General features: G+C 34.3%; 1 protein-coding gene across 1 annotated transcript; it reads right to left on the bottom strand.

The window, feature by feature from the left end:
- Positions 1-19762: 19762 nt before the first annotated feature.
- On the bottom strand, positions 19763-20798 carry LOC126893458 (uncharacterized). Its single transcript, XM_050663667.1, has 2 exons — positions 19850-20798; positions 19763-19790 (listed from the first exon to the last, which is right to left on the bottom strand). The coding sequence occupies exon 1, from the start codon at positions 20771-20773 to the stop codon at positions 20135-20137; it is 639 nt and encodes a 212-aa protein (XP_050519624.1). The 5' UTR covers positions 20774-20798; the 3' UTR covers positions 19763-19790; positions 19850-20134.
- Between the last annotated feature and the right edge of the window lie 4847 nt (positions 20799-25645).

The following is a 25645-nucleotide window of genomic DNA, read 5'->3' as shown; positions in this document are numbered from 1 at the left end:
ACTAATAAATCGTTAGTCGTTAAATCTGGAGTATTTTCTGCAGATACTATTTCTGATCATAAACTAACCTATTGTGACCTAAGCTTCCGTAAAGTACCTAAAACACCAAAAATTATAAAACATCGCTCTTTTAAGCACTTTAAACTGGATGACTTTTTACTCGATTCACAACAATTGCCATGGGATGATATAATTTATGAAAATAATATTGAAAAGAAAGTTGAAATTTTTAATAACTTAATTACAAGTTTGTTTGATGTTCATGCACCTTTTAAAGACTCATTAATAACCAAACCCAAAGCTCTATGGCTAACGGAAAACATAAAAACGATTTTAAAACAAAAAGATCGAGCACTGCAAAAATTTAAAAACTCCAAACTTCAATTGGACTGGATAGAGTACAAGCGCTTAAGAAATTTGGCGGTTGCCGCAGTCAGACGAGAAAAGAAGAAGTACATAGACTCTTTTACGGGTGATCATCATCTCATTGTTTGATTTGCGTGTATATATTAAATGCTATGTGGAAATGCTATCAATGAGAGTCCCCGTTTAGGATTTTGTCCTCTTCAGGGTTTGTAGTGAATGTATTGAGTTGAACAACGAAAAAGTGGCCGCAAAAGCAAACAGTTCGAAAACACACTGGGGCATGTGTCGTATCCTGGTGTTCCTGGTGATCCTGGGTTATGCCGGACGGTGGTGTCCAGAAGGCCAAAAAGACAACAGAGAAGAAAGTTTGATGGAGTTGTTGTTGGTTCCATAGACATTTACGTGTACTGTCCGTGCTTTGCCCTCGACCACCCCTCTAGAAACCATTGTACGCCAACTGGTAGAACCAGCGGCCCTCGTCGGTAGTCAAGAGGTGGTTTTTGAGCGCAGCGTGGACAGTGAGCGTTCAAATGGAGAAAATAGTTGCGGCTATTTTCTTGGGACGAACAGGTATAATTGTGCAATGAAGTAGGGAAACCGCAAAAAATCAACTTCTCCCTGTTCGGGGTAGGGAAGAGGATGTGTTATAGGTGGGTGCGGTAGGCTAACGGGGTAGCCTCGAGGATGTTTTCGTATTCTACCGGGAGTTCGTCAATGCATGTTTGCATTAGAGCGGACGGTGAATGAATCTTTTTGCGCTTGGGCTTTGCGCGGTAGAATACGTGGCCGGAAGATGAACAGGAACATTTGAGAGATTCTTGTGTGTCGGAGGGGGACCGTTGATTACTTTGGTTGTGAAGTTTCTGTTCAGAGAGTTTATTCTCTCACTGATTTTGGGGATGTTTGAGATGTTATGGATTTCGTTTGAGGGATATCTCCAGTGCTCGTAGTTGCATCTACGCAAGATTCTTCGTTCCACTCGCAACAACCTCTCTTTTTGTGCTCTAGCGCAAAGAGAGTAGAGGCATGATTTGTACTCAATGACGGGTCGAATATAGGTCTTGTAAGTGTGTAAGAGAGTCTTCTTGTGTGTCTTGCCAATTCGTTCAGAGAGAGGGTTGAGAAGTCTGGCTCTGTTCCTTACCCTATCTAAAGTTGCCTTTAGATCTGCGTCCCAGTTAAGAGTCCTGGTGAACAGTACTCCCAGGTAGGTCGCAGTCGGGTTAAGAACAAGCCTTTCTCCCAACAATCTCAGTGGATATTGGTCGATGCGGGTGATACAAAGCAGCAGTGCAAAGCTCTAAAAAATCTTAGTATATGTCCCAAGAAAAATAATAAAATACCTTCTAGTTTATCTGAACCTAATGACGTCAACCAGTTTTTTGCGACCTTCTTACAACAAAAATCAAACTGTACTGGAAAAATTAACTTTTATGACAATAATACTTGTGAAGACAATTTAAAATTTTCATTTAAAATGGTGAATGTACATGAAGTTAATAAAGTTCTTAATTCAATACAAAGCAATGCAATCGGTATGGATGAAATTTCACCTCCCATGTTAAAATACTGTAGTCCAGTGTTTCCCAAACGGTGGGTCGCGACCCACTAGTGGGTCGCAAGCGGATTTCAGGTGGGTCGCGGCATGGCCTTTACAGTAGTTGAACAACGTACATATAGATCCAGTGGCGTAATGGATCCAGAATTTGAAACGGGGCCGCCTTTAAAAAATTACCTACTAAATGCATGTGTAACAAATATCTATATCTGTTACAGTGCAGTAAATTGACGTAAAATATGGCGATACCGTGTAATTTTCAGTGTCACCACCGAAGTGGTCAACTCAAGACTTTAAAAGTTATTTATGAGTAAAAATATTTATTGTTTAACAAAAAACCACGTTGTTAGGCGATTTTTCGCAAATAGTTCAAAGAGTAAGTATTTGATCGAACAGAATATTGTTAGCAAAAATGTATCTAGCTTATAAAAAAATGAAACACAAATGAAGTCTATCGACCCAGTAAAAGAAAAGTTGTAGCTCGTGAAAAGTTTTTCTTATTCATCAAATTCCAAATCGAATATTTCAACGTGAAATAACCAAAAAATGAAATACTTTTCGGGGAAACTCATTAGAATTTTTTAAAGTGTTTAAAAGAAGCTTTATTTTTTACACAAGTTTATAACATCAAATCTAAGCCAGTTACGCTTAAAATGCAGTTTGAGGTAAAAAAATTGTGAAAATCTCCCCTATTTAGCACCCCAAACTAATCGTTATCGCCTTACAAATGACTTAACTTTTTTATATGACCCGTAAGTTTCACCGGTTTAAAGTGCTTATTTTTAAAAGGGTTCTAGTTAAAAGGGCTTGAACGAGTGACTAATCTCGAGTATATGCAAATTTTAAACAGCCATATCTTAACCAATTTTTGTCTTACAGAAAAACAAAATAAAGCCAAAATATTTATAAAAGCAAGACCTACATTTCTTCAGTCTTTGAGATTTTTCCTATCACTAATACTTACTTTTTAAGTTATTTTAAAAAAGGCATTTTTCCAAAATAAAACTTTTTTTACTATGAAATCAAATGTTTTCAAAAATAAGAACTTCGAACTGGTCAAACTTACAGATTATATAAACAATAAATATTTAAAGTAAATGGTAAAGCGCTAACGATAATTTTTTTTGGGGTGCGAAATAAGGGCAGATTTTCACGATTTTTTTTACCAAAAAAAGGGGTCAACTTTATTTGAGCGTAACTCGTATAATTTTAGTACTAGAAACTTTAATAAAAAATAAAAATAAAGTTCTTTTTTTGAAAAATTTAAAAAAAGTTTTAATTAGTTTTTCCCGAAAAGTGCTTCATTGTTTGGTTATTCCAGGTTGAAATATTGGATTTGGAATTGGACGAATAAGAATAATTTTTCATGAGCTTCAACTGTGCTTTTACTGTGTCGACAGACTTCATGAATAAGTACACCATTTTTTGTATCTTATAACTACATTTTTGCTACAAATATTTTTTCGATATCTAATATTTAATTCGATTAATACTTATTTTTGAGTTATTTGCGAAAAATCCGTCTGAAAACGTTGTTTTTTTTTTGTTAAAAAATAAACATTTTCATTCGCAAATGACTTGAAAAGTATTAAAATAGATAAAGAAACTCTATAGAACAAAAGTTTTCTTTCAATCTATGCATTTACGGAATAAACGTACCTATGTTTTCACCCCAAGGAGGGGTGTCACCCCCTCCTGGGGGTCCAACTTTGAAGTGGAGTGTACTAGAACCTAAATCCAAATTGTCAAGCAAATATGTCCATGGTGACGTTGATAATTTCACTCCAAATCTGTCATTTACTTAAACATCATTTTCAATACTGCACTGCTTAAAAAACGTATGTATGCAAATAATATAACAACACATTTTTACATATTTTAGACGGCCAGATGGGGCCCTGGACATATTGGGGCCCCATAAGCTTGGTAAGCTTAGGGCGTGTGGGCCGCTATTACGCTTCTGGATAATTGTATCAAAATACTAAACGTAGGTAAAGATTAAAGATATAATAAAACCCATTTCCAGATTTAGAAATATTGTTCTAAAATTCGGCAAATTACAATTCTCAAATCTTTTAATAGTCACGTACAAAGCATTATAGTTTATTTTCGTCACCATAAAGTTCGTGAGACCGGAAAGGAGTAAGTTTCTAGATATGAGATGATTCACTTGCCGAATACGCCTATTCAGAAATTGACGTTTTTAAATTCAAACACACAAAATAAAATCATATACCTATAACAGATTTTTACATAATATCACACGACAAGATGGGGCCACTGATCGATTAGGGCCCCCCACGCTGCGGGGGCCTCTGTAACGCCCCTGTATAGATCATCATGGGTGAGGGATGGGTCGCGAATATGAAAAAACATCAGAAGGTGCCAGACATAAAAGGTTGGGAACCACTGCTCTAGTCCGTTCATTGATAAATACATAACACACATTATAAACTGTTGCATTGAGATAAGATATTTTCCAGACCAATGGAAAATTTCTGTAGGAAGGCCACTCCCAAAGTCGTCCAACCCAATAAGTTATAATGACATTAGAGTTATAAGTATTCTCCCTGCTCTGTCAAAAATATGTGAGAAGATACTTTATGAACAAATGTATAACTATTTTACTATGAACAACATAATTCCAAACTCACAATGTGGTTTTCGTAAAGGTGTTGGAACATCAGTAGCACTAACAAATGTTTTGGATGATATCTTTAGAGCATATGAGAATAAAATGTGTTCCGCTTTGGTACTTTTGGAATTTTCTAAAGCGTTTGATATTATTAACCATAAGTTGCTGGTCGCCAAACTTAAATACTATGAAACCAGTTACAAAAAAAACTCGAAGAAGTACCACAAGGTTATTTATTATGGTTAAAAATCATAAAAGGACGCGTTTCGGCTTTACACAAGCCTACATGAGCTTAAATACAGGACATAGAAAACAAAGGACTGACCTACAATGTAAAAATATCCTACATTACACATGAGAATAAAGCAAGTGGTGGCAACGCCCACCTGAGTTAAGGAACTTACCAGAAAACAGGAAGGAGGAAGAATCAGCTAGTCTACATTATACAGTATAGAGATGCACACACTTCATCATTAATATGTAGCTATTTATAGCATTTTGTTCTTATTGTACTGTAAAATCTTGAAGAACTTCAGCATGCAGAGGAACCATCATGTGAGCCGGTCAGGTGTAAAGACCTTCCGGTGAAAAGTCAAATTACTGTCAATGATAACATAGAGTACTCAACAATGAAGTGTCATTAATGGTGGTAAACTTTGTAACTAGGAGACCGCTCGAACTAAGGAAAGGAAAAGAAGAAGATAAACGTCAGAATTAATTTAAGTGGATTGAACCGAGTGGAAAGGAAACTGAGGCTGTATTAAAGTGTGACAGAAATGGAAACGACGAGAGAATGTCTGAAATAATGTTGAATAGCAATAACCTTTATGTAAGTAACTACTGAGGTGGACGAGACCAAGCAAGGTTGGATAGAAGTAGGCCAGTTAACAAAAAGATTTAATCAGGACAAAACATATTACGGTAGAACCAAATAAATTACAATAAGGTAATACTCCGAATTAGGTATCACAGTCAGGGATGAAAAAGTAAATTAAATAAGATACAGCGTGTCTACTTAAGTTGGAAACATATGGGAAACTTTTTTATTATTAATATTACGAAAAAAGTTATTCTCTATAAAAAGTTCTGCATGCCCCAAAACCTAAAATTCAATTATCAGATATTAAATTTTCTCAATATTATACGAGGTATGTCAAAAAATATGAATTTCGGTCAAGGATAAAGTAACTTTATTTCTCTAAATATCGAAAATTCTTATGATAAAAAGTTGTTTGGAATTAAAAACTAAGATCAAATATGCAATTACATGCTTCTAACTGAAAAAAAAAATTTAAACATTTTTTCTCAAATTTATGGATACCTACCCAACATCGTTTTTAATTATTACAAATATGATAATTCTCTTATTATTCATTTTACGAAAAAAAGTTATTCTTCATAAAAAGCTCTGCATAGTCTAAAATTTAAGACGCAACCATAATATATCAACTTTTATTAATTTTATACGAGGTGTGTCAAAAAATATGAAATTCGCTCAAGATTATAGTACCTTTATATTTCACAATATTTCAATTAGAAGGATATAATTGCATATTGAAACATAGTTTTTAATTCTAAACAACTTTGTTTAATAAACATTTTCAATATTGTGAAAAATAAAGGTACTTTACTCTTGAGTGAAATTCATATTTTTTGACGTACCTCGTAAAAAATTAATAAAATGTGATATCTGATGGTTGCATCTTCGGTCTTAGGACATACAGAGCTTTTTATAAAGAATACATTTTTTTCGTAAAAGTAATAATAAAAGAGTTATCGTATGTGTAATAAATAAAAACGAAGTAAAGTTTCAATAAATTTGAGAAAAATTTGGAAAATATTTTTTTCCAATTAGAAGGATGTAATTGCATACTTTATCTTAGTTTTGATTTCCAAACAACTTTTCATAATAAGAATTTTCGTACTCTTGAACGAATTTCATATTTTTTGACATACCTCGTATAATATTGACAAAATTTTATGTCTGATGATTGAATCTTAGGTTTTAGAGCATGCAGAACTTTTTATAAAGAATAACTTTTTTTCGTAAAATGAATAACAAAAAAGTTTCCCATATGTTTCCAACTTAAGTAGACACGCTGTATATTACAATATCTGTTTAGGTAAAATGGCTTAAAAAACCGTAATAACATCCAGTACACTTAGAAGTGTTTGAACTAAAAGAGTACATAGACTAAATGTAAAAGGTTATTTGGTGCGAGTATTGGTGTTATAACGGTTCTATCACAAGAAGTTACAAAAGTGATGGACTACAATGATTAGGTGAAAAAATATAATATTGTACAAAAAATCATGAGTGTATTTGAACATGTTACTTGGCAGTGACACCATGAGAAATATGTGAAATAAAATTTTTAGATTCATATTGATTGATTATTATTTTAACAAAATTGATATGGAAAAGAAGGCAAGTTGAAAAAGTGGGATTTAAATAGTAAAAGATTCTTTAAGAACACTAGATCAGGTCACAACAAAAACAAAAGTGTTTAGAGCAAAGTTTCTTCAAGTTTAATGATAACTTTTTCATTCAAAATACAGGCTTATCCATGGGCAGTAATATGTCCCCTCTTTTGGCAGAGATTTTTATGAATAATCTAGAAACAGTTTTTCTACATAATTCTGATTTCAAAAATAATGTTGTCTTTTACTTTAGATATGTTAGTGATTGTCTTTTTCTTTGGGATGGTACTAAAGAAGAAGCATCAAAATTTCTCAGTTATCTTAATACCTTACATGACAGAATAAAGTTCACCATTGAGTTTGAAGAAAAGCTCTCACTTCCTTTTCTAGACCTTCTTATTACTAGGAACCCACCTAACAAAACCCTTACTTTTGAAGTTTACAGAAAACCAACAACCACTGATACTTTGATCAATAATTATCTTTCTAATCATCCATTCTCACATAAACTTGCCTCATTCAACTGCTTTTTTACACGTGCCTTAAAACTACCTCTTTCTGTCACAGCTTTCAATAAAGAAATTAACATAATTCGACAATTAGCAGTTAACAACCATTTTCCATTACAGTTAATTGATAAGCTCTTGCTCAGACTTCATAATAAGCTGAATTTAACATACCGTACTATAACGACTAATACCACTTCCTCATTTTATGGTTCATTACATTTTCTAGGTCCTCACTCCTATCAAGTTCAAAAATATTTAAAAAAATATGACATCCCTATTGCTTTCAAAACTAATCATAACCTTATAGTCGGAGAGATAGAAGCGGATTTTGTGCGTGATAAGTAATATGAAAAAACTATACGGGGATAGGTTGAATTAGTTGTATACATGACTTTCACCAACGGCCGGAAACCAGAGTTGGGGCCGAGGGTAGTTATAAGGGGTCAAAGTCGCGAATTTTATTATTTTTTTTATGACGCTCATGATCGAGATAGTGCACCAAAATTTCGGAATAAGTAGGTCATGACGTAACTAAGTAAAATCTCTAGGGGCGGAACGCTGCGTGGCCGACACAGGGGTGGGGGTAGGGGTGAATATAAAAAATATAAAGGGTTTTTTGCGCTGTTCTTGATTGAGATAGTAGACCAAAATTTGGAGATAAGTAGATCATTACATTACTAAGTAAAATCCCCAGAGCCGGAAACCAGAGTTGGAGATGAGGGTAGTTACAAGGGGTCAAAGTCGCCTTTTTTATTATTTTTTTTTGTGACGCCCATGATCGAGAGAGTGCACCAAAATTTGGAAATAAGTAGGTCAAGACGTAACTAAGTAAAATCTCCAGGGGTGGCACGCTGCGTGGCCGACAAAGGGGTGGGGCACTGGTGAATACAAAAAGTATTAGGGTTTTTTTGCGACGTTCGTGATTGAGAGAGTGCACCAAAATTTGGGAATAAGTAGACCATGACATAACTAAGTAAAATCCTCAGAGCCGGAAACCAGAGTTGGGCATGAGGGTAGTTATAAGGGGTCAAAATCGGCGTTTTTATTATTTTTTTTGTGACGCTCATGATCGAGATAATGCACCAAAATTTGGGAATAAGTAGGTCATGAGGTAACTAAGTACAATCTCCAGGGGTGGAACGCTGCGTGGCCGATAAAGGGGTGTGGGTAAGTGTGAATATAAATAATATAAGGGGTTTTTTGCGACGTGCTAGATTGAGATAGTGCACCAAAATTTGGGAATAAGTAGACCATGACTTAGCTAAGTAAAATCCCAAGAGCCGGAAACCAGAGTTGGGGATGAGGGTAGTTTTAAGGGGTCAAAGTCGCAGTATGTATTATTTTTTTTGTGACAAGGCACAACATTTGTCCCAAACGCAGCGTTCCGCCCCTGTAGAGTTTACTTAGTAATGTCATGATCTACTTATTCCCAAATTTTGGTGCACTATCTCGATAATGAACGGCAAAAAAATCCCCATATATTTTTATACTCACCCCTGCCTACCACCCCTTTGTACCCCAAGCAGCGTTCCGCCCCTGAAGATTTTACTTAGTTACGTCATAACCTACTTACTCCCAAATTTTGGTGCACTATCTCCATCATGACGGCCACAAAAAAAATAATAAAAACCGCGACTTTTACCCCTTATAACTACCCTCGTCCGCCACTCTAGTTTCCGCCTCTGGGGATATTACTCAGTTATTTCATGGCCTACTTATTCCCAAATTTTGGTGCACTATCTCAATCACGAACGTCGCAAAAAACCCCTTACATTTTTTTAGATTCGCCCCTGCCCCACCCCTTTGTCGACCACGCAGCGTTGAGCCCCTAGAGATTTTACTTAGGTACGTCATGACCTACTTATTTCCAAATTTTGGTGCACTATCTCGATCATGAGCGTCATAAAAAAAATAATAAAATCCGCGACTTTGACCCCTTATAACTACCCTCGGCCCCAACTCTGGTTTCCGGCCGTTGGTGAAAGTAATGTACACAACTAATTCAACATATCCCCGTATAGTTTTTCCATATTACTTATCACGCACAAAATCCGCTCCCAGCTCTTAGACTATTAGTTCCATAGTGACCATCAACGTTGGTATAGAAAAGTAAGAATGTGTTATAATTTCTGTCTGTAATAATCTCGATTTACGCGACTTACAACAGAAAATATTTCAAGAAATTTGAACAGTATATAAACTTTAGCAGACTCTATAAGTGTAGTGATAAAAAATTTCTCTTTCAAATGGATTTAGTGAGTGAATAATACATAAACGTCAACAGTGAAAAACTAATGTAAATATACCTAAGTAATTAAACTAATTAGGGACAGCTGATAACAGTGATAGGTGAAGACGGGTCACGACAAAATAAATTGCAACGTTGCCGGATTTCAAATAAAGTGTATCCAATTAGGAAATCGAAATAGAAATAAAGTAGAAATAAAGTGGTAATTGTAGTCCTGATAGTGAGTGGAGATCTGACGGGTCGACCGGTCAATAGTCACTTGCGCGGGGCTACAAGTACTACAAGACCTATAGAATCGCAACCTTCTGTCCTGAAGCTTTATCACGAGGAAAAAAAATGGGTAGTGACAATGAATATGATACGGAGACCAATCAAAACAAAAGGCGGAGGGGCGAAGGGGGAGAAAAATTGGAGGAAGATAAAATGGATCGAGTATTAGAAATGTTAGCAAAATTAACCACTGACATTCAGGAAATGAAAGAGGAACAGAAGCAGTATAGACAGGAGATTAGGAACTAAGGGAAGAAAACGATCATATAAAAAAGGAAAATAATGATCTGAAGCAAAAAATGGACAAAATGGAGGATAGGATGGATAAAATGGAAAAAGAAAAGAGAAGAAACAATGTACTCATACAAGGAATGGACATAAATACATACGATCAGAATATATTAAAGAAAATGATAGAGGATTTCTGCGCTAAAACACTGCAGGTGGAAACAAATATTAAGGGGGCAAAAAAGTTAGGAAATAAAACCTGTCTGGTGGAACTGAAGAACGCAACTGATAAAGAAAAGATAATGGTAAATAAAAACAAATTACAAAAGGTTGGCCAGGAAATGATATACATTAATGAGGATATGAATAAAATAGAAAGGGAAATACAAGGAAGAATAAGAAAACGAGCAAAGAAACAGAAAGAAGAAGGAAAGAATGTAAAAATTGGTTTCCAGAAACTGACAGTAAACGACGAAGTCTGGAAGTGGAACGCCTAGGTGAACCGCTTTGAAGTGCAGAAAAGTTCAAAAAACTAAAAACGGTATATAACAGTAAAACGACCGAGGCAACGATTAAGGCAAATGAGAAATATATACGAAAAATAAACTTTGGAACTTGGAATGTGAGAGGGACGTATGGTGCAGGTAATCTGAAAGAACTAGTAAGAGAAGTCAAGAAATATAAATTGGACTTGCTTGCAGTACAAGAAACCAAACAATTAGGAACTGAAATAGTGGATGTAGAGGGCACAACCTTTTTTAAAAGTGGTGGAAAAGACAGAACCAGAGGAACAGGTTTCATACTACAGGAAAACTTGACATCAAGGGTAATAGCTTTCAAGCCTATATCTGACAGACTGTGTTCTTTAAGAATGAAAGGGGAAAGAAGAAATATAAGCATTATAAATGTGCATGCTCTCATAGAGGATTTGTAGAATTATATAAATATAATTTTAATATTTCTAATTATAATTCATCAAAATTTCCCACAGAGGAATTTATGCCATTACGATTAAATAATGAAATTTTTTTGATATCTCAGCTTTGCATTCTCAGTTAAGTATCATTTATGTAACAACTGACATGAATGATAAAGAGATACCCAGAAATCTGGGATTTCTTTATAACTACTGGTTTAAACAAGTCGCTGTGTGAAGTGGTCAAGTTGTGTGAATTAGTACTACTAACTATCCCAGCCACAAGTGCATCAGTTGAACGAAGTTTTGCAGTATTAAGATGCATTAAATTTTCAAATTAAGAGTTTAAAAGAAATTCAACAAGCGAAGACAGACTTTGAAAGTTAGCCCTACTATCCATTGAAAAAGACTGCATTCAACAATTATCAGAAGTTGATAGGAGAATAGACCGCGAGTATAAATAAGTGTCATTTTAGTGAAAGTTGTGTGTTGTGGAAAATGCCTCGGAGTATTTTTTTTTTTAAATAGGATTCTTCTTTAGAAAACCAAGCCCGGCGCGAGGACTCAAGGCCCGAGCTAGCAATACAGATCAAAGATAGGTCACTAGTCACTAGAAATAGCGGGAATAGAGTGCCTTACGCATTCACGCGTCACGGATTTAGTGTGTGAGTCCTTGTACGCAGGACGTCTCACATAATTAAGTACTTTGCTGATAGAGAGCCCCTGCGCATCAGAGTGTTATCAGGTGGAAAGTTGCTCGACCCTCGACCCTTAAGAAAATATTTTTATATCCTTATTGAATCGCTTCCCCTTTCGAAAAAGTCACCGCACTCCACTGTAGCAAACACTATATAACAAATAATAACGGGCACCGAGCAGTATGTTTTGCAATGGAGAGAAATATGGTAATAAGAAGTACACAACTCCGCCGCAAGGGAATCCACAAAGGGACATGGAAGTCGCCCGACGGAAAAACAATTAACCAAATAGATCATGTAGTAATAGAAAAAAAGGACATGAATTTTATATCAAAAATAAAAAGCATGAGAGGAGCAGAATGCAATTCAGGCCACTACCTAGTAAGAGTGACAGGCATGAGAAACTGGGGTGCGACCGGGAAGGGAAAAAGGAAAAGAACGGAAGGTAAGAGAAAATACAATTCGGCCCTATTGAAAAGTGAAGAAATAAAAGATAAATATAAAGAGAATATAGAAATAGAACTGGCAACATGCACACAAGAAATGGAAATCGAAGAAAGATGGGAGAAATTAAAAACATCAGTAATGAAGGCAAATGAGGCAGTTCTAAACAGTACAGTGAGAAAAGGAAAACTAAATGACTGGTATGATGAAGAATGTGAAAAAGCAGCTGAAGCAGTCAGGAGAGCTAGACAAATAATGCTATTAAAAGAAAATGAGAATAACAGAAATGTGTATAGGGACGCAAGAAGGGAAATGAAAAGACAATGTAGGAGAAAGAAGAGAATATCCAAAGAAGATAAGCTAAAGGAAATTGAAGAAAAATTTCAAACTAAAGAAATAAGGTCATTTTACCAAGAGGTTAAAAGAATGGACAAAGGATATCAGAGCCGAAGCATCTATATTAAGAATTAACAAGGATTACTAATAAGTGAAACAGCGCAGGTGCTAGAAAGATGGAAAAATTATTTCGAATAGCTATTAAATAATGTTGAAGAGGACGAGATGGACATAAAACAGAACATGGAAGAAAACGATACGATAGTGGGAACGCCAACAAAGCAAGAGGTAATGAATATAATCAGCCAACTTAAAAACAACAAAAGTCCAGGAGCGACAGAAATAACAGCTGAAATGTTAAAGGCAGGAGGAGAACAACTGTACGAGCAACTATATTGGCTGGTGAAAAAGATATGGGAAGAGGAAAAAATGACAAATGACTGGATGCTGGCTAGAATCTGCCCCATACATAAAAAATGAGATAAAAAAATATGTGAAAATTATAGGGGAATAGCACTCCTAGAGACAGGGTATAAGATGGACAGGGTATATGCGTGGAAGACTGAACGAATACATGGAGGATACTGTGGGAGAGTACGAGGCAGGCTTTCGAACCAACCGTTCGGTAACAGACCAGATTTTCACGCTAAAAGAATTACAAGCAAATTGCTATGAGCACAAAACGACCCTGTATGCGCTGTTCGTAGATTTCAAACAGGCATATGATCGTATAAATAGAAAAGAAATGTACCGTGCTCTGAAACACTACAAATCCCCAAAAAATTGATTAACTTGATTGAAACGACGTTGGCAAAAAACGAAAAGCGAAGTAGTGTGGAAAGGTATCTCAGAGGACTTCGAAATCAAACAAGGACTCAGGCAGGGTGACCCGATGTCAACCACGTTGTTCAATATTGTTCTTGAAGTAATAATGAGGAATTGCAGCATAAAAATGGAAGAATCCATATTTAAAAACGAACATCAATGTATTTCTTTTGCGGATGATCTAACAATATTAGCAAAATCAAAGAAATAATTGAAAAGAATTGTGAAAAAGATAGAAAAAGAAGCAAATAGGTTTGGTCTAAAGATAAACGAAAAGAAAACTAAATACATGATAATGGGTGATACACAGCAAGACAATGAAGAGTTTATAAAAATACAAGGGGAGAAAGATTACATATACAGTTTTGACAGAGTGGAAGAGTTTACTTACCTTGGTGTGAAAGTAAAGGAAAATGGACATGAAGATAAAGAAATAGAATCCAGAATTACAAAAGGCAACCAGAAATATGGAATGCTGAGATCCTTAATGAAGTCGAACTTGTTTTTAAGAAAAACAAAAGAAAGAATTTACAAGACAGTGATAGAGCTACGGTTGTATACGGAGCTGAATTATGGGTTTTAAGAAAGGCAGATAAAGAAAGATTAGAAAGATGGGAAAGGAAAATTCTCCGATCAATTTACGGCGGCATAAATACACAAAGGGGATGGAGAAGAAGGACAAATAAGGAGTTGGAAGAGCTGTATACGGAACCAAAAATCACCGCAATAATAAAGGCGCATAGAATAAGATGGCTGGGACATGTGCAAAGATTGGAAAACCATAGAATGAACAGGATGATATTGAACAGGAAACCAGTAGGGAAAAAAAGAAAGGAAGACCCCGTAAAAGATGGTTTGACAGCGTCCAACCAGATTTACGAGAATTAAAAATAGATAACTGGAGAAACAAGGTATTAGACAGAAAATAATGGAGAGGAGTGGTAAGAAGAGCGCAAGAGAAATTGTAACAGAAGAATGTGCGATGAATTGTAAAATGAGAGCTATATATATGTATATATTTATATGATGTATTTTTTAAATAGACAAATTATTATTGTATATTGTAAATATGCATAGTAAATAAAAATGTAATTGTGTTTTTCACGCCCAGGGCCTACATGGCCTGTTGAGCAAAATAAATATAATAAATATAGTTCCATGGTAAACTCTAAAGATTCAGTTCCACCTTTCCACAAATCAGGAGTATACAAACTTTGCTGTTCTTCTTGTAATTCCGTTTATATTGGACAGAGTGGGAGATGTCTAGACACCCGTTTTGCAGAACATTTGAAATTTATTGAAAAATATAAAGACACGGATATCTTTAACACTAATTCTGCCTTTCTAATCACATTCTAACTACCAATCATAATTTTTCTACCTCTGACTTTCAAATAGTTCATTCTTGTAATAAAGGCAATAGATAAAACATACTAGAAGCTTTTGAAATACATCAAGCTACCAATAACACACCTTTAAGTGTTCTTAATGAACAACTCCTACCTACTGAACCTTACATTTGTCTTAATTTAACGTTCTAATAAAGTTTTTTCAGTCACCAAAATATTTGATCTTACCCATATTCTCAGTTAATATTCTCTCATTCTTGATTTTAATATAATCTGTCTCTTTTCTCTTTTCAATAAACAGACTCACAGGATGCTTCCTCCTATAGAATATTTTTTCATAAAATCTCTTACACTAATCACCTATTCATAATACACACATCTAGATATATCCTCTCATTGATCCCAATCTTCACCTCTTCCTTCCAGCCAGGTAAACCCTTCCTTTTATTTCAATATACTTTAAAGATGGTTTGTGGCGTTGTCTGAGAGTTGGGTTTTGTTTTTGTTGTGACCTGATGTAGTGTTCTTAAAGAATCTTTTACTATTTAAATCCCACTTTTTCAACTTGCCTTCTTTTCCATATCAATTTTGTTAAAATAATCTATCAATATCAATCTAAAAATTTTATTTCACATATTTCTCATGGTGTCACTGTCAAGTAACATGTTCAAATACACTCATGATTTTTTGTACAATAATATATTTTTTCACCTAATCATTGTAGTTCATCACTTTTGTAACTTCTTGTGATAGAACCGTTATAACACCCATACTCTCACCAAATAACATTTTACATTTAGTCTATGTACTCTTTTAGTTCAAACACTTCTGAGTGTACTGGGTGTTATTACGGTGTTTTAAACCATTTTACCTAAACAGATATTGTAATATATATTATTTAATTTACTTTTTCATCCCTGACTGTGATACCTAATTCGGAGTATTATCTTGTAATTATCTTGTAATTTATTTGGTACTATATGCTTTGTTCATAGACTTTAAGCAGGCTTACGACACAGTAAATAGACCGCAGATGTACGAACTGATGAAAGAACTGGGGATACCAAGTAAAATTGTTAGGATGATAAAGATGACGATGGAAAACACAACAAACGAAATAGCTTGGAAAGGGTATACATCCAAAAAGTTTGAAACCAAGGAAGGATTACGACAAGGGGACCCACTATCAACAATGGCATTCAATCTAACATTGGAAGGAATAATCAGGAAAAGCAGAATAAACATGCAAGAAACGATATTTAAAAACGGCCACCAATGCATAGCATTTGCAGATGATCTGACGCTATTAGCAACAAGCAAAAAAGAACTACAAAAGTTAATGAAAAACATAATAACGGAAGCCAAAAAATTCGGACTTAAAATAAATGAAGAAAAGACAAAGTATATGATAATGGGAGAGATCCAAAAAGAAAAAGAGAATAACATCATAGTACAAATAGATGGAGAAAAAACATACTCGTTCAAAAGAGCCAAAGAAATTATTTACCTGGGAGCCAAAATAGATGAAAATGGTCATGAAGAAGGGGAGATAAAGGCAAGAATAGCTAAAGGAAATAAAAAATATGGAGCATTACGCACATTATTGAAATCCAAATACGTATCAAGAAAAACAAAAATAAGAATTTCTAAGACTGTTATCAGACCTACAGTAACATACCCAAGTGAAACATGGGTGCTCAAAAAGTCAGAAACAGACCTATTAGAAAGATGGGAGACAAAAATGCAAAGAGCAATATATGGAGGTGTGTAAATAGAAGGTCAGTGGAGAAGAGCAAACCAATAAAGAATTGGAAGAACTATATCAAGAGCCAACGATTACGACGACGATCAAAGCACAGAGAATACGATACTTGGGGCACATAGAGAGAATGGGAAGTAAACGAATGCTAAAAATGGTACTCTCACGAAGACCAATACAAAAGAGGAGGAAAGGCAGGCCAAGGAAAAGATGGAAGGACAGTGTATATGAAGACTTGAAGAAAAGTAACATTGAGAGATGGAAAGAACTAGCATTGTTGGAGTGTATAAAAAGACTGAAGTGTATTTAAATAAAATTTACAAGTTTTATAAGTTATGTAAGTTATATTAAGTTATTTATTATATTATTTATGTAATCATAAATGTAAACATTTTAGCCCTAGGCCTACAAGGCCTGTTGCGCTTAATAAATAAAAAAAATTTATTTGGTGCTACCGTAATATGTTTTGTCCTGATTGAATCTTTTTGTTAACTGGCCTACTTCTATCCAACCTTGCTTGGTCTCGTCCACCTCAATAGTTACTTACATAAACGTTATTGCTATTCAACATTATTTCAGACATTCTCTCGTCGTTTCCATCTCTGTCACACTTTAATACAGTCTCAGTTTTCTTTCCACTCGTTTCACTGACGTTTATCTTCTTCTTTTTCTTTCCTTAGTTCGAGCGGTCTCCTAGTTACAAAGTTTACCACCATTAATGACACTTCATTGTTGAGTACTCTATGTCATCATTGACAGTAATTTGACTTTTCACCAGAAGGTCTTTACACCTGACCGGCTCACATGATGGTTCCTCTACATGCTGAAGTTCTTCAAGATTTTACAGTACATTAAGAACAAAATGCTATAAATAGCTACATATTAATGATGAAGTGTGTGCATCTCTATTCTATATGTAAACTAGCTGATTCTTCCTCCTTCCTGTTTTCTGGTAAGTTCCTTAACTGAGGTGGGAGTTGTCATCACTTGCTTTATTCTCATGTAATGTTGGATATTTTTACATTTTAGGTCAGTCCGTTGTTTTCTATGTCCTGTATTTAAGCTGATGATGGCTTGTGTAAAGCCGAAACGCGTCCTTTTATGATTTTTAACAACAATAAATAACCTTGTGGTACTTCTTCGAGTTTTTTGTAACTGGTTACCTCGACACCACATTTGAGTAATATGAATACTTCTCTTCATGTTAAATACTATGGATTTTGCGAAGAATCATTTTTGCTCATTGCATCTTATTTAAGCAACATATTTTAATCGATTTTCTCTAATACTAAGTTTTCTAATAGAGCAAAAATACTTGCTGGCGTTCCTCAGGGTTCGATATTGGGTCCTTTGCTATTTCTTATTTACACGTCTGATATATTGAAATCTATAAAATTTTGCAAACTGTTTGCTGACGAACCTCAAATTTATGTATGTTTTGAATTAGAGGACTATAAAGAATTTCAGGAGTGCCTTTATCAGGATCTTCAGACGATTTATCAGCTTTCTTTGGATCATAATTTAAAGCTAAATCCTGACAAATCGTGTGTTATGATTTTTGGTAATCAAAGTAAAACAGAGTTTCTTAAAAAAAATTTAAGTATCTCAATTAATAATTCGAAACTAAACTTTGTAGAGAAAAAAAAACTTGGGCGTTATTTTAGATGAACAGCTTAGATTTAACGAACATGTGAAAAAATTTGTTCAAAAATCATTTTGTTCTCTGAAAATATTATATAATAATAGACATGTCCTAAACAAAAAAATTAAGAAAAAATTTATGTGAAGCTCTCATCTTATTTAATTTTAATTACTGTGATTTTATTTATGGTAGCCTGACCATAAACAGGTCATAACAGGACATACAACATGACCACAAACAGGACATAAATGGTTTGCGCAAATTTGATCATATATCACATTTATATAAGGATGTTAATTGGCTTAAAATGAATGACCGAATGACTCTTTATTTTGCTACTTTTTATTAAATATAATAAATAATCCTACTTCACCAACTACGCTTAAGGTTGATATGAACCCTCAATTAATTTGTTTCTGATCCTAGAGATGGCTCTACTGTAGCATGCCATTGTGGTAACATTTTCAACTTAATTGTAGATTTCTACATGATGACTCAGTAATATGTAGAAACCTGAACACTTTTACCCATCGGCTCAATTGGCTATGATGCCAAATTGTTTAAACAGTAATTTTATCAACGCCTAATAACAATGTTAATAGCAAGAAACATTTAGTCCATGTTGTGAGGCCGCTCCCGTCTGAAAGAAAATTATGTTTCGGTTTCTTTGCGGAAGGAAATTTGAGGGCGAAATTTTTGGCCAGAAATTGGAAAGAACGGTATCTTGTCATTTTTCTCAAAAGTTGATAGTTTTCGAGTTAGGGGCGATTTAAAATCTGAAAAATGCGATAATACGCTTTTTCGAAGCTTAAAAGCTCATTTATCTTAATATATCGCACATCCCATTCAATACCGATACAACTGCGGTTTTCTTCTTCTACAAAATAGATATTTTAAGACAAGTAATTGAATATTATAATATTAGTAATTCAATAGCACACGAATGGATATCTTTTTTGAAAAACAAGCAATATTTAACCATTATAAATATTTGTAAGATATGGCGGTATTGCATTATATTTTTAAATAACTCATCAACCATAACTAGCGATGTGAAATTACGTGTAATTTCAGAAATTGTAAGTTACACGTGTAAAATTACCCAAAAATTACAAACCAGATGTAATTTATGTAACTTATGTAATTTATGTTCATTGTATTAAAAAATCAATTGTTTGCATTCATATTGAATATAATAAACACAAAGTAACTACATACTTATGAAATAAAGAAAAGTGGATAAGAAATACATACAAATAATAAAGAAATGAAAACATAGGTTCTTTAGTTTTGTTTTAAGCGGCTTTTATAAATCACAACTTCCTTTTTCGCAGACAACTGGAGACCTTCTTGTTATAAAACGTCGAAGTTTCAATTGTTTGCTCTTCCAATGAGCCTTGTGTAATTTTTTTTATCTCCGGCAAATCCAGAACTGCATCCTGAAATTAAATAGGAAAGTGTAAACATAGAGAGTAAAAATAATGGGTTTATAATATAATATATACAGATCTAACTACCTTGTTTTCGGCATCTGAAGTATCCTTCTCGACTTCCGTTTTTTTTTGGGGTTGTTCTGTGCCTTTACCCTGAAATTGATAATTTTGGAATATAAACAATAAATATGTATGTGTTTACACTAATTTACCGATTTCATTAAGACGTTTTCTAAAATGTTCACTTTGCTTTGTCTCAAAATGCGTGCTGGTCTCTGTTCCCTAGTTTCCATTCTTTGATCAATTTCATCATCGGTCATTGCAAAGTCAGCAAAATTAAAATCATCGTCGGAATTTCCATTTCCTGTTGTATTTGAATGCCATGATGATATTGTCTGAAAACATAAGATTTATAATTTTTTATTCGAAAACGGTGGAATGCATTGGAAAATCGGAAAAGAAGCAAACTGCATATATCACATGCACATATCACATATCTAAAAAATGCCTAAATTTAAAATTACCTCGTCTAATTCTTCCTCTTCGGAAATATGGTTTTCAATTACTTCTATCTCCTTCTGTAAGTTTCTACCTTCTATCGAAACGTTGTTCTGTACAGTCTCTTCTATAGGATATTGACTTTGTATGTGATGTTGTCGTGAACGTTTCAGCAATTTTGAATTATATTGTATATAATTTAAATTTGCTGCCCTTTGAGTTGTTAGGCGATTTCTTCTCTTCGTATGAATGCTGCTCTGGGAGCTAAAGCTTCTCTCTGTTGCCGCAGAAGTGCACGGCATTGTCAATATCCTGACTGCAACTTTGGAGAGGCATGAATGTCCACAAAATCCTTTCCACCATGTAACCAAAGAGACATTATCGAGTATGTTCCATAAAAATGTTTCGCCAAAAAAGTCTGTTTTAGCTAAATAGTTTCCTAAATCCTCAGTAATCTTTGACACTCCTTCATCACCAATCTCTATCGTGGTCGTGGTTGACATAGTAGTAATGTATTTCATCGCTTCAATCCTTTCGGCTGATGATAAATTTGCACCAACAGACCGAGGGTTTAGTAAGTCTGCGGCAAAATGGATCGGTTGAAGGGCGTATTCCTTCCTTGATATAAATTTATCCATCGCTTCTGTTTTTTCGCAATCCGTTAGTTTCACGCATTCTAAATGAGTAGATATGTTACTACCGATTTTCGCGAAAGTTTCACAAACCAAATGAATTGACGAAGAATCTCCTTCAAGACGTGTTATTGCTTCAGTAATTGGCTTAAGCAATTCAACAAGAGCGCTAGAATTTATCCAGAATCCTTCATCAAGTAAATTTGCTTTTGCGCTGCGTATTCTATCTTGAATTGTTTTATCTGGAGATATTGCTAGACGTTGTAGGACGGACTTGCATTTAGTCAGATCTTGAAGACATTTTACATGTGAACCCCATCTTGTTTTTACAGGTAGGCTAAGAGACACTCCACACTTCATCTCATTTCTTATTTCTGTGAATTGAGCTCTCAGTACTTGACACTGGTTAATAGTTTTAACGATATGTATAATATGTGACAAATGTGTCTCTATTGAAGATAATTTCAAAATATCGCTGCACAATAAATGTAATGTGTGCGCTAAACAGCCGTATGATACAAGATGGGGATACATCTCTTCACATTGTCTCACAGCCTTCCTCATATTCTTTGCGTTATCAGTCACAATAGCGAAAAATTTTTTAGGTCCATACTCCTCCAGAACTTCAACCATTAATTTTGTTATATATTCTGCGGTATGCTTCTCTGCTTTTGTTAGTACTGATTTGACAAATAACGGTTCGGGTGTTGTAACAATGAAATTAATTACACTTTCATTTCGCAAGTTGGACCAACCATCGCATTGCAATGATAAATTGTCAGCTTGCTTAATTTTATCATTAACTTGAACTTCAACTCGCTCGTACTCTTCGGTCAGGAGACGATTTGATAACATATATCTCGATGGTAAGGTGTATGAAGGTCTAATTTTTTTAAAAAACAATTTCCAATCTTCATTCTCGGTAATTGAATGTGGTGCTGAACTGGTGTAAATAGCTCTAGCAAGCAAAATATTCAATTCGTTATTTTGTTCGTGTGTCATTCGATCACAAAATGATTGTATTCTGTTGATTTTTGTGCAAACAGGTGTTTCCACATGAATGTTATCAGAAGCAGATGTTGATGCTGTGGAAACCGTTGATGATGTACAAGCAGCATCAGTGTTATCGTTATCCAATTTTGCCGATGTGATCTTTTTCATGGATGTTTCAAATGGAAATTTAGAGTGATTCCCCTTTGACTTTGGAGTTAAAATATTGAATTTAAGTTTTATCATATGCGGCACATAAGTGCATTGTTGAAGATGAGATTTCATTCTTGTAGCATTTTTTGCATGTACACTCTTGCAAAATTTACACCTCACATTTATGGTCTTTTGATTAGAAGAACCCGCAGGTAACACTTCAAAATAAAGCCAGATATCTGTCTTACGTTTCACCATGTTTTATGACCTAAAAAAAATATTCAGGTAGACTTAAACATTAAGAAGGGAAAAAACATTATTTTTCAAAGTATTTGATGGGCACGAGGGCATAAAAAATTGTTAGGCATCCTTAAATAGAAGAAAGATTAAAATTGAATCTGTGTAACAATTTAATGAAATTCGAATAAGCAGAATACTGGATCGGACAACTACATTATTTTGCCCTCAACGTTATCAAAATTTTTTATTTAGTAAGTTATGTCAGTGTAATTCAATTACACATGCTACATGCACAAGTACCCCGTTGCTCCTATCATTCTTATAGTTATTGTACAGTAAACTAATCTAAAAAATCGAATAAAACTTGGTAAACCGAATTCAGAATTAAGTACTGTAGCCACATATAAAATGACGCGCGTTAGATTTAACGTACAGTCGATATGCGATAGGCCCGCCCCTGTGTTTCCCAATCTAAGGTTGCTATGGACATCACCGGCACGTGTTTTGCTGTTTGTAGAAATAATATATTTCTTACCTTATAGTTTCTGTGCTTCCTTATAAATAAATGTAAAGTAACCAACGCTGCGTGAATGAATAGAGAAAGAACAGTCGAAAACTAACTTATACATACACATTACACATACAATAACAGAAATGTAAACATAACCTGCCTGACTCAGACTAAGGAACGACTAACGAGCGACGAGCGTAATAGCACCCACTGGTTCGCGCGCGCCGGCACCGGCGCACCGCACTTACGACAATTGCGCGCGCATAAGTTGCCATAATATATGTAATTTTACCAGTAATTACATAAATTACGGTAATTTATGTAAATTTATCATAAGTTACGTTAAATTTCATAAATTACGTAAATTCCAAAAATTACATAAATTACATTAAGTTACGGGTATCATGTAATATTACCGTAAGTTACGTGTAATTTATGTAACGTAAGTTATGTAATTTTACAACTCACATCACTAACCATAACTGCTACGATTATACAGATTAACAATGAAAAACCAGACAAAGTTATAAATGGTAGTTTACTAGATAAATTTATCTAATAATTATAATTATTGTATATTATAAATCACAACAAAGTGAAATTAACTCAACAAATTGAAATAAAATGATTGATGTACATTTGCAATAAGATTTTTTTGCATAATTCCAGTAAATGCTCTTTTGTTTTCTCTCCTACAGTAGGAGGCTTTTCGTAGGCTGGTTTTGAGTTATATTGCTCTAAAATATTATTATTATCAGAAAAACGACGAGTAGAAAGGTCAATAGTTTTATAGGTTGTATAGTCAAAGTTAACTTTGTAAAAAAATTTTGTAGGAAAACACTTTTCTACTTTAAGAATTTGTACATTATTCCATATTACTTTCTCGTTATCCGAATTTTTGGTGAATTTTTGCCCAAAAATTTTTGAAAGGTACTTGAAGTCAAAAAAGTCTTCAGCGTCCATTTCATTCCCTTTATAGGGCCTACCGTTTTTCTTTTTGCAGCACTTATTAGAGGTGGCCACTGACATGAATTGAGTTAAACTGTGTTTTTGCTTTCTCGATTACTGCATGCATCGAATCACCCTCATTTTGGGTATGACAAACAGTAAAAAATTTGTGAGTAATGTTATTTATTTCAGCATGCGTAACTGCATATAAGTACATAAGTACCACCAAAACCGCCTTATTCTTATTCTTGCCAACGCAGTTGTCGGAATAAAAAATAATATCTTTTCCTGAAGGTAAAGTAGATAGATAGCTAGAGAGGCATGTTGCAATTTAATTTGCTCCTCGCATAGCAATGGCCTCGTGCCAAAAACAGCAGGAACTGTTTGCGATGCTACTTCGAAAATCGTAAAATTAAAGCAATTGAGACAGGACTTATAAAAAAATGTAGAAATATCTCCGCAATGTGTAGGTAATACTGCTTGCAAATCGAAGCAAGCTACTATGAGTTTATTATTTTTTATGTAGGATTTGTAATATTTTTTGCTTTTTCTTCTCGGCTTCTTTCTTTACTACGAATGTGACGTGTGTATTGTTCTTGGGCTTTTTATTTTTCTTCTTGATTGCATTGTTTATACACCTCATAAGTTGCGCAGTGATCTTTCGTCGGTTTAAAAAAAGAAATATTACATTCTGTGTTAAAAAATGTTTCATATGTACATCTTTTGACAGATGGCAACTGCTTTTCTTCTCGTTACTCTTTGTAGTATCTATACATCTAAGCTAAGGTTAATGATCCATCAAGGAATTCTCTACGAGTTTGAGCTCTTAAATAGTGAGACTACGCGCTCAAAGCTATTTATGTGTTTTCTTACGGTTTCCTTAAGTTTCTCGTTTATAGTTGTGCGTTTTGATGATTTCCTCTATTATCTTTCTGAACGATGTTATACTCTTTTGACTTAGCCCAACTTGTTCGAATAAATCGATCTCCAATATTAAGGGTATTCATAAAAATATTTTGCATGCTCTTCTCCTTAATTTGTTAATAGTTAAATAAAAACATAAATTGTTTGTCCTATTACTTCCTTCTACAACTCTCCCATACTTCGGAATATTGTGCAAACGTTTCTGTAAAATACCCCTAGCACTCGCAACATGTGGCGGTATTACATTAAAACATATTATATTCTACGTGCAATATCCATACATGATACAGTTAAGGCGCTACAAACTACGTTTTTGAAGTTACGTCACTAATGTTCTCAGCAAGCGACGTGTATTCTCGCAATTTTTTCAGATTTTAAATCCCTTGTAACTCGAAAACTGTTAACTTCTCAGAAAAATGAGAAGATATCTTTTTTGTTTAGAAGAAGCCAAAAAACCTAAAGAATTACAGGGCAAAATAGGAGATTGTTGAAATAGACCCTGCTGCATTGGCATTAAAATCGGATCGACGCGCATAATTAACAATTAAAAAACAACGGTCTAAATTGAAGTTAGACCCGATTACTACTCAGAATTTCAAAAATGAATGTTTAAACTTCACTTTAAGGACTTGCCAACCTTAAATATAATAATTTAAATATGAGTTTTTACGCCTCGAAAATGTCTATCTTCGCATTTTTCAGATTTTAGTTCACCTCTAACTCGAAAACTATCAACTTTTGAAAAAAATGACAAGATATTTTTCTTGCTTAGAATGACCAAAAAAACAAGAAAAAATATTTTCCTGGACAAAAAATGGTAATCTTGTGAATTTGTTTAGAAACATTTTTTTTAACAATTTTTGCCCAAAAATTTTGCTGGCACTCTTCTAATTTATTTAAAGGGGACATTTTTGAATAGGAATCCGCAAAGAAACCAAATAAGAATTTTTTTCAGACGGGAGCGGCCTCACAATATAGACTAATTACATATTATGTTTCTCTGTAACTAAATATTCCAGTTAGTAAGGAATTCATCTTATCTCACACTGACACTGAAAGATGGTAATAAAATTTTACGACCTCTTCCATTCACTGTCGACAAATCATGTAAA

Source organism: Diabrotica virgifera, chromosome 10, assembly GCF_917563875.1.
Source record: "Diabrotica virgifera virgifera chromosome 10, PGI_DIABVI_V3a".
Classification (NCBI taxonomy): domain Eukaryota; kingdom Metazoa; phylum Arthropoda; class Insecta; order Coleoptera; family Chrysomelidae; genus Diabrotica; species Diabrotica virgifera.
This window is presented reverse-complemented; position numbering and strand designations above follow the sequence as displayed.

Excerpts from the sequence above, each read along its gene's own strand:
- LOC126893458 (XM_050663667.1), bottom strand. The coding sequence starts at position 20,773 with ATGGATAAATTTATATCAAGGAAGGAATACGCCCTTCAACCGATCCAT.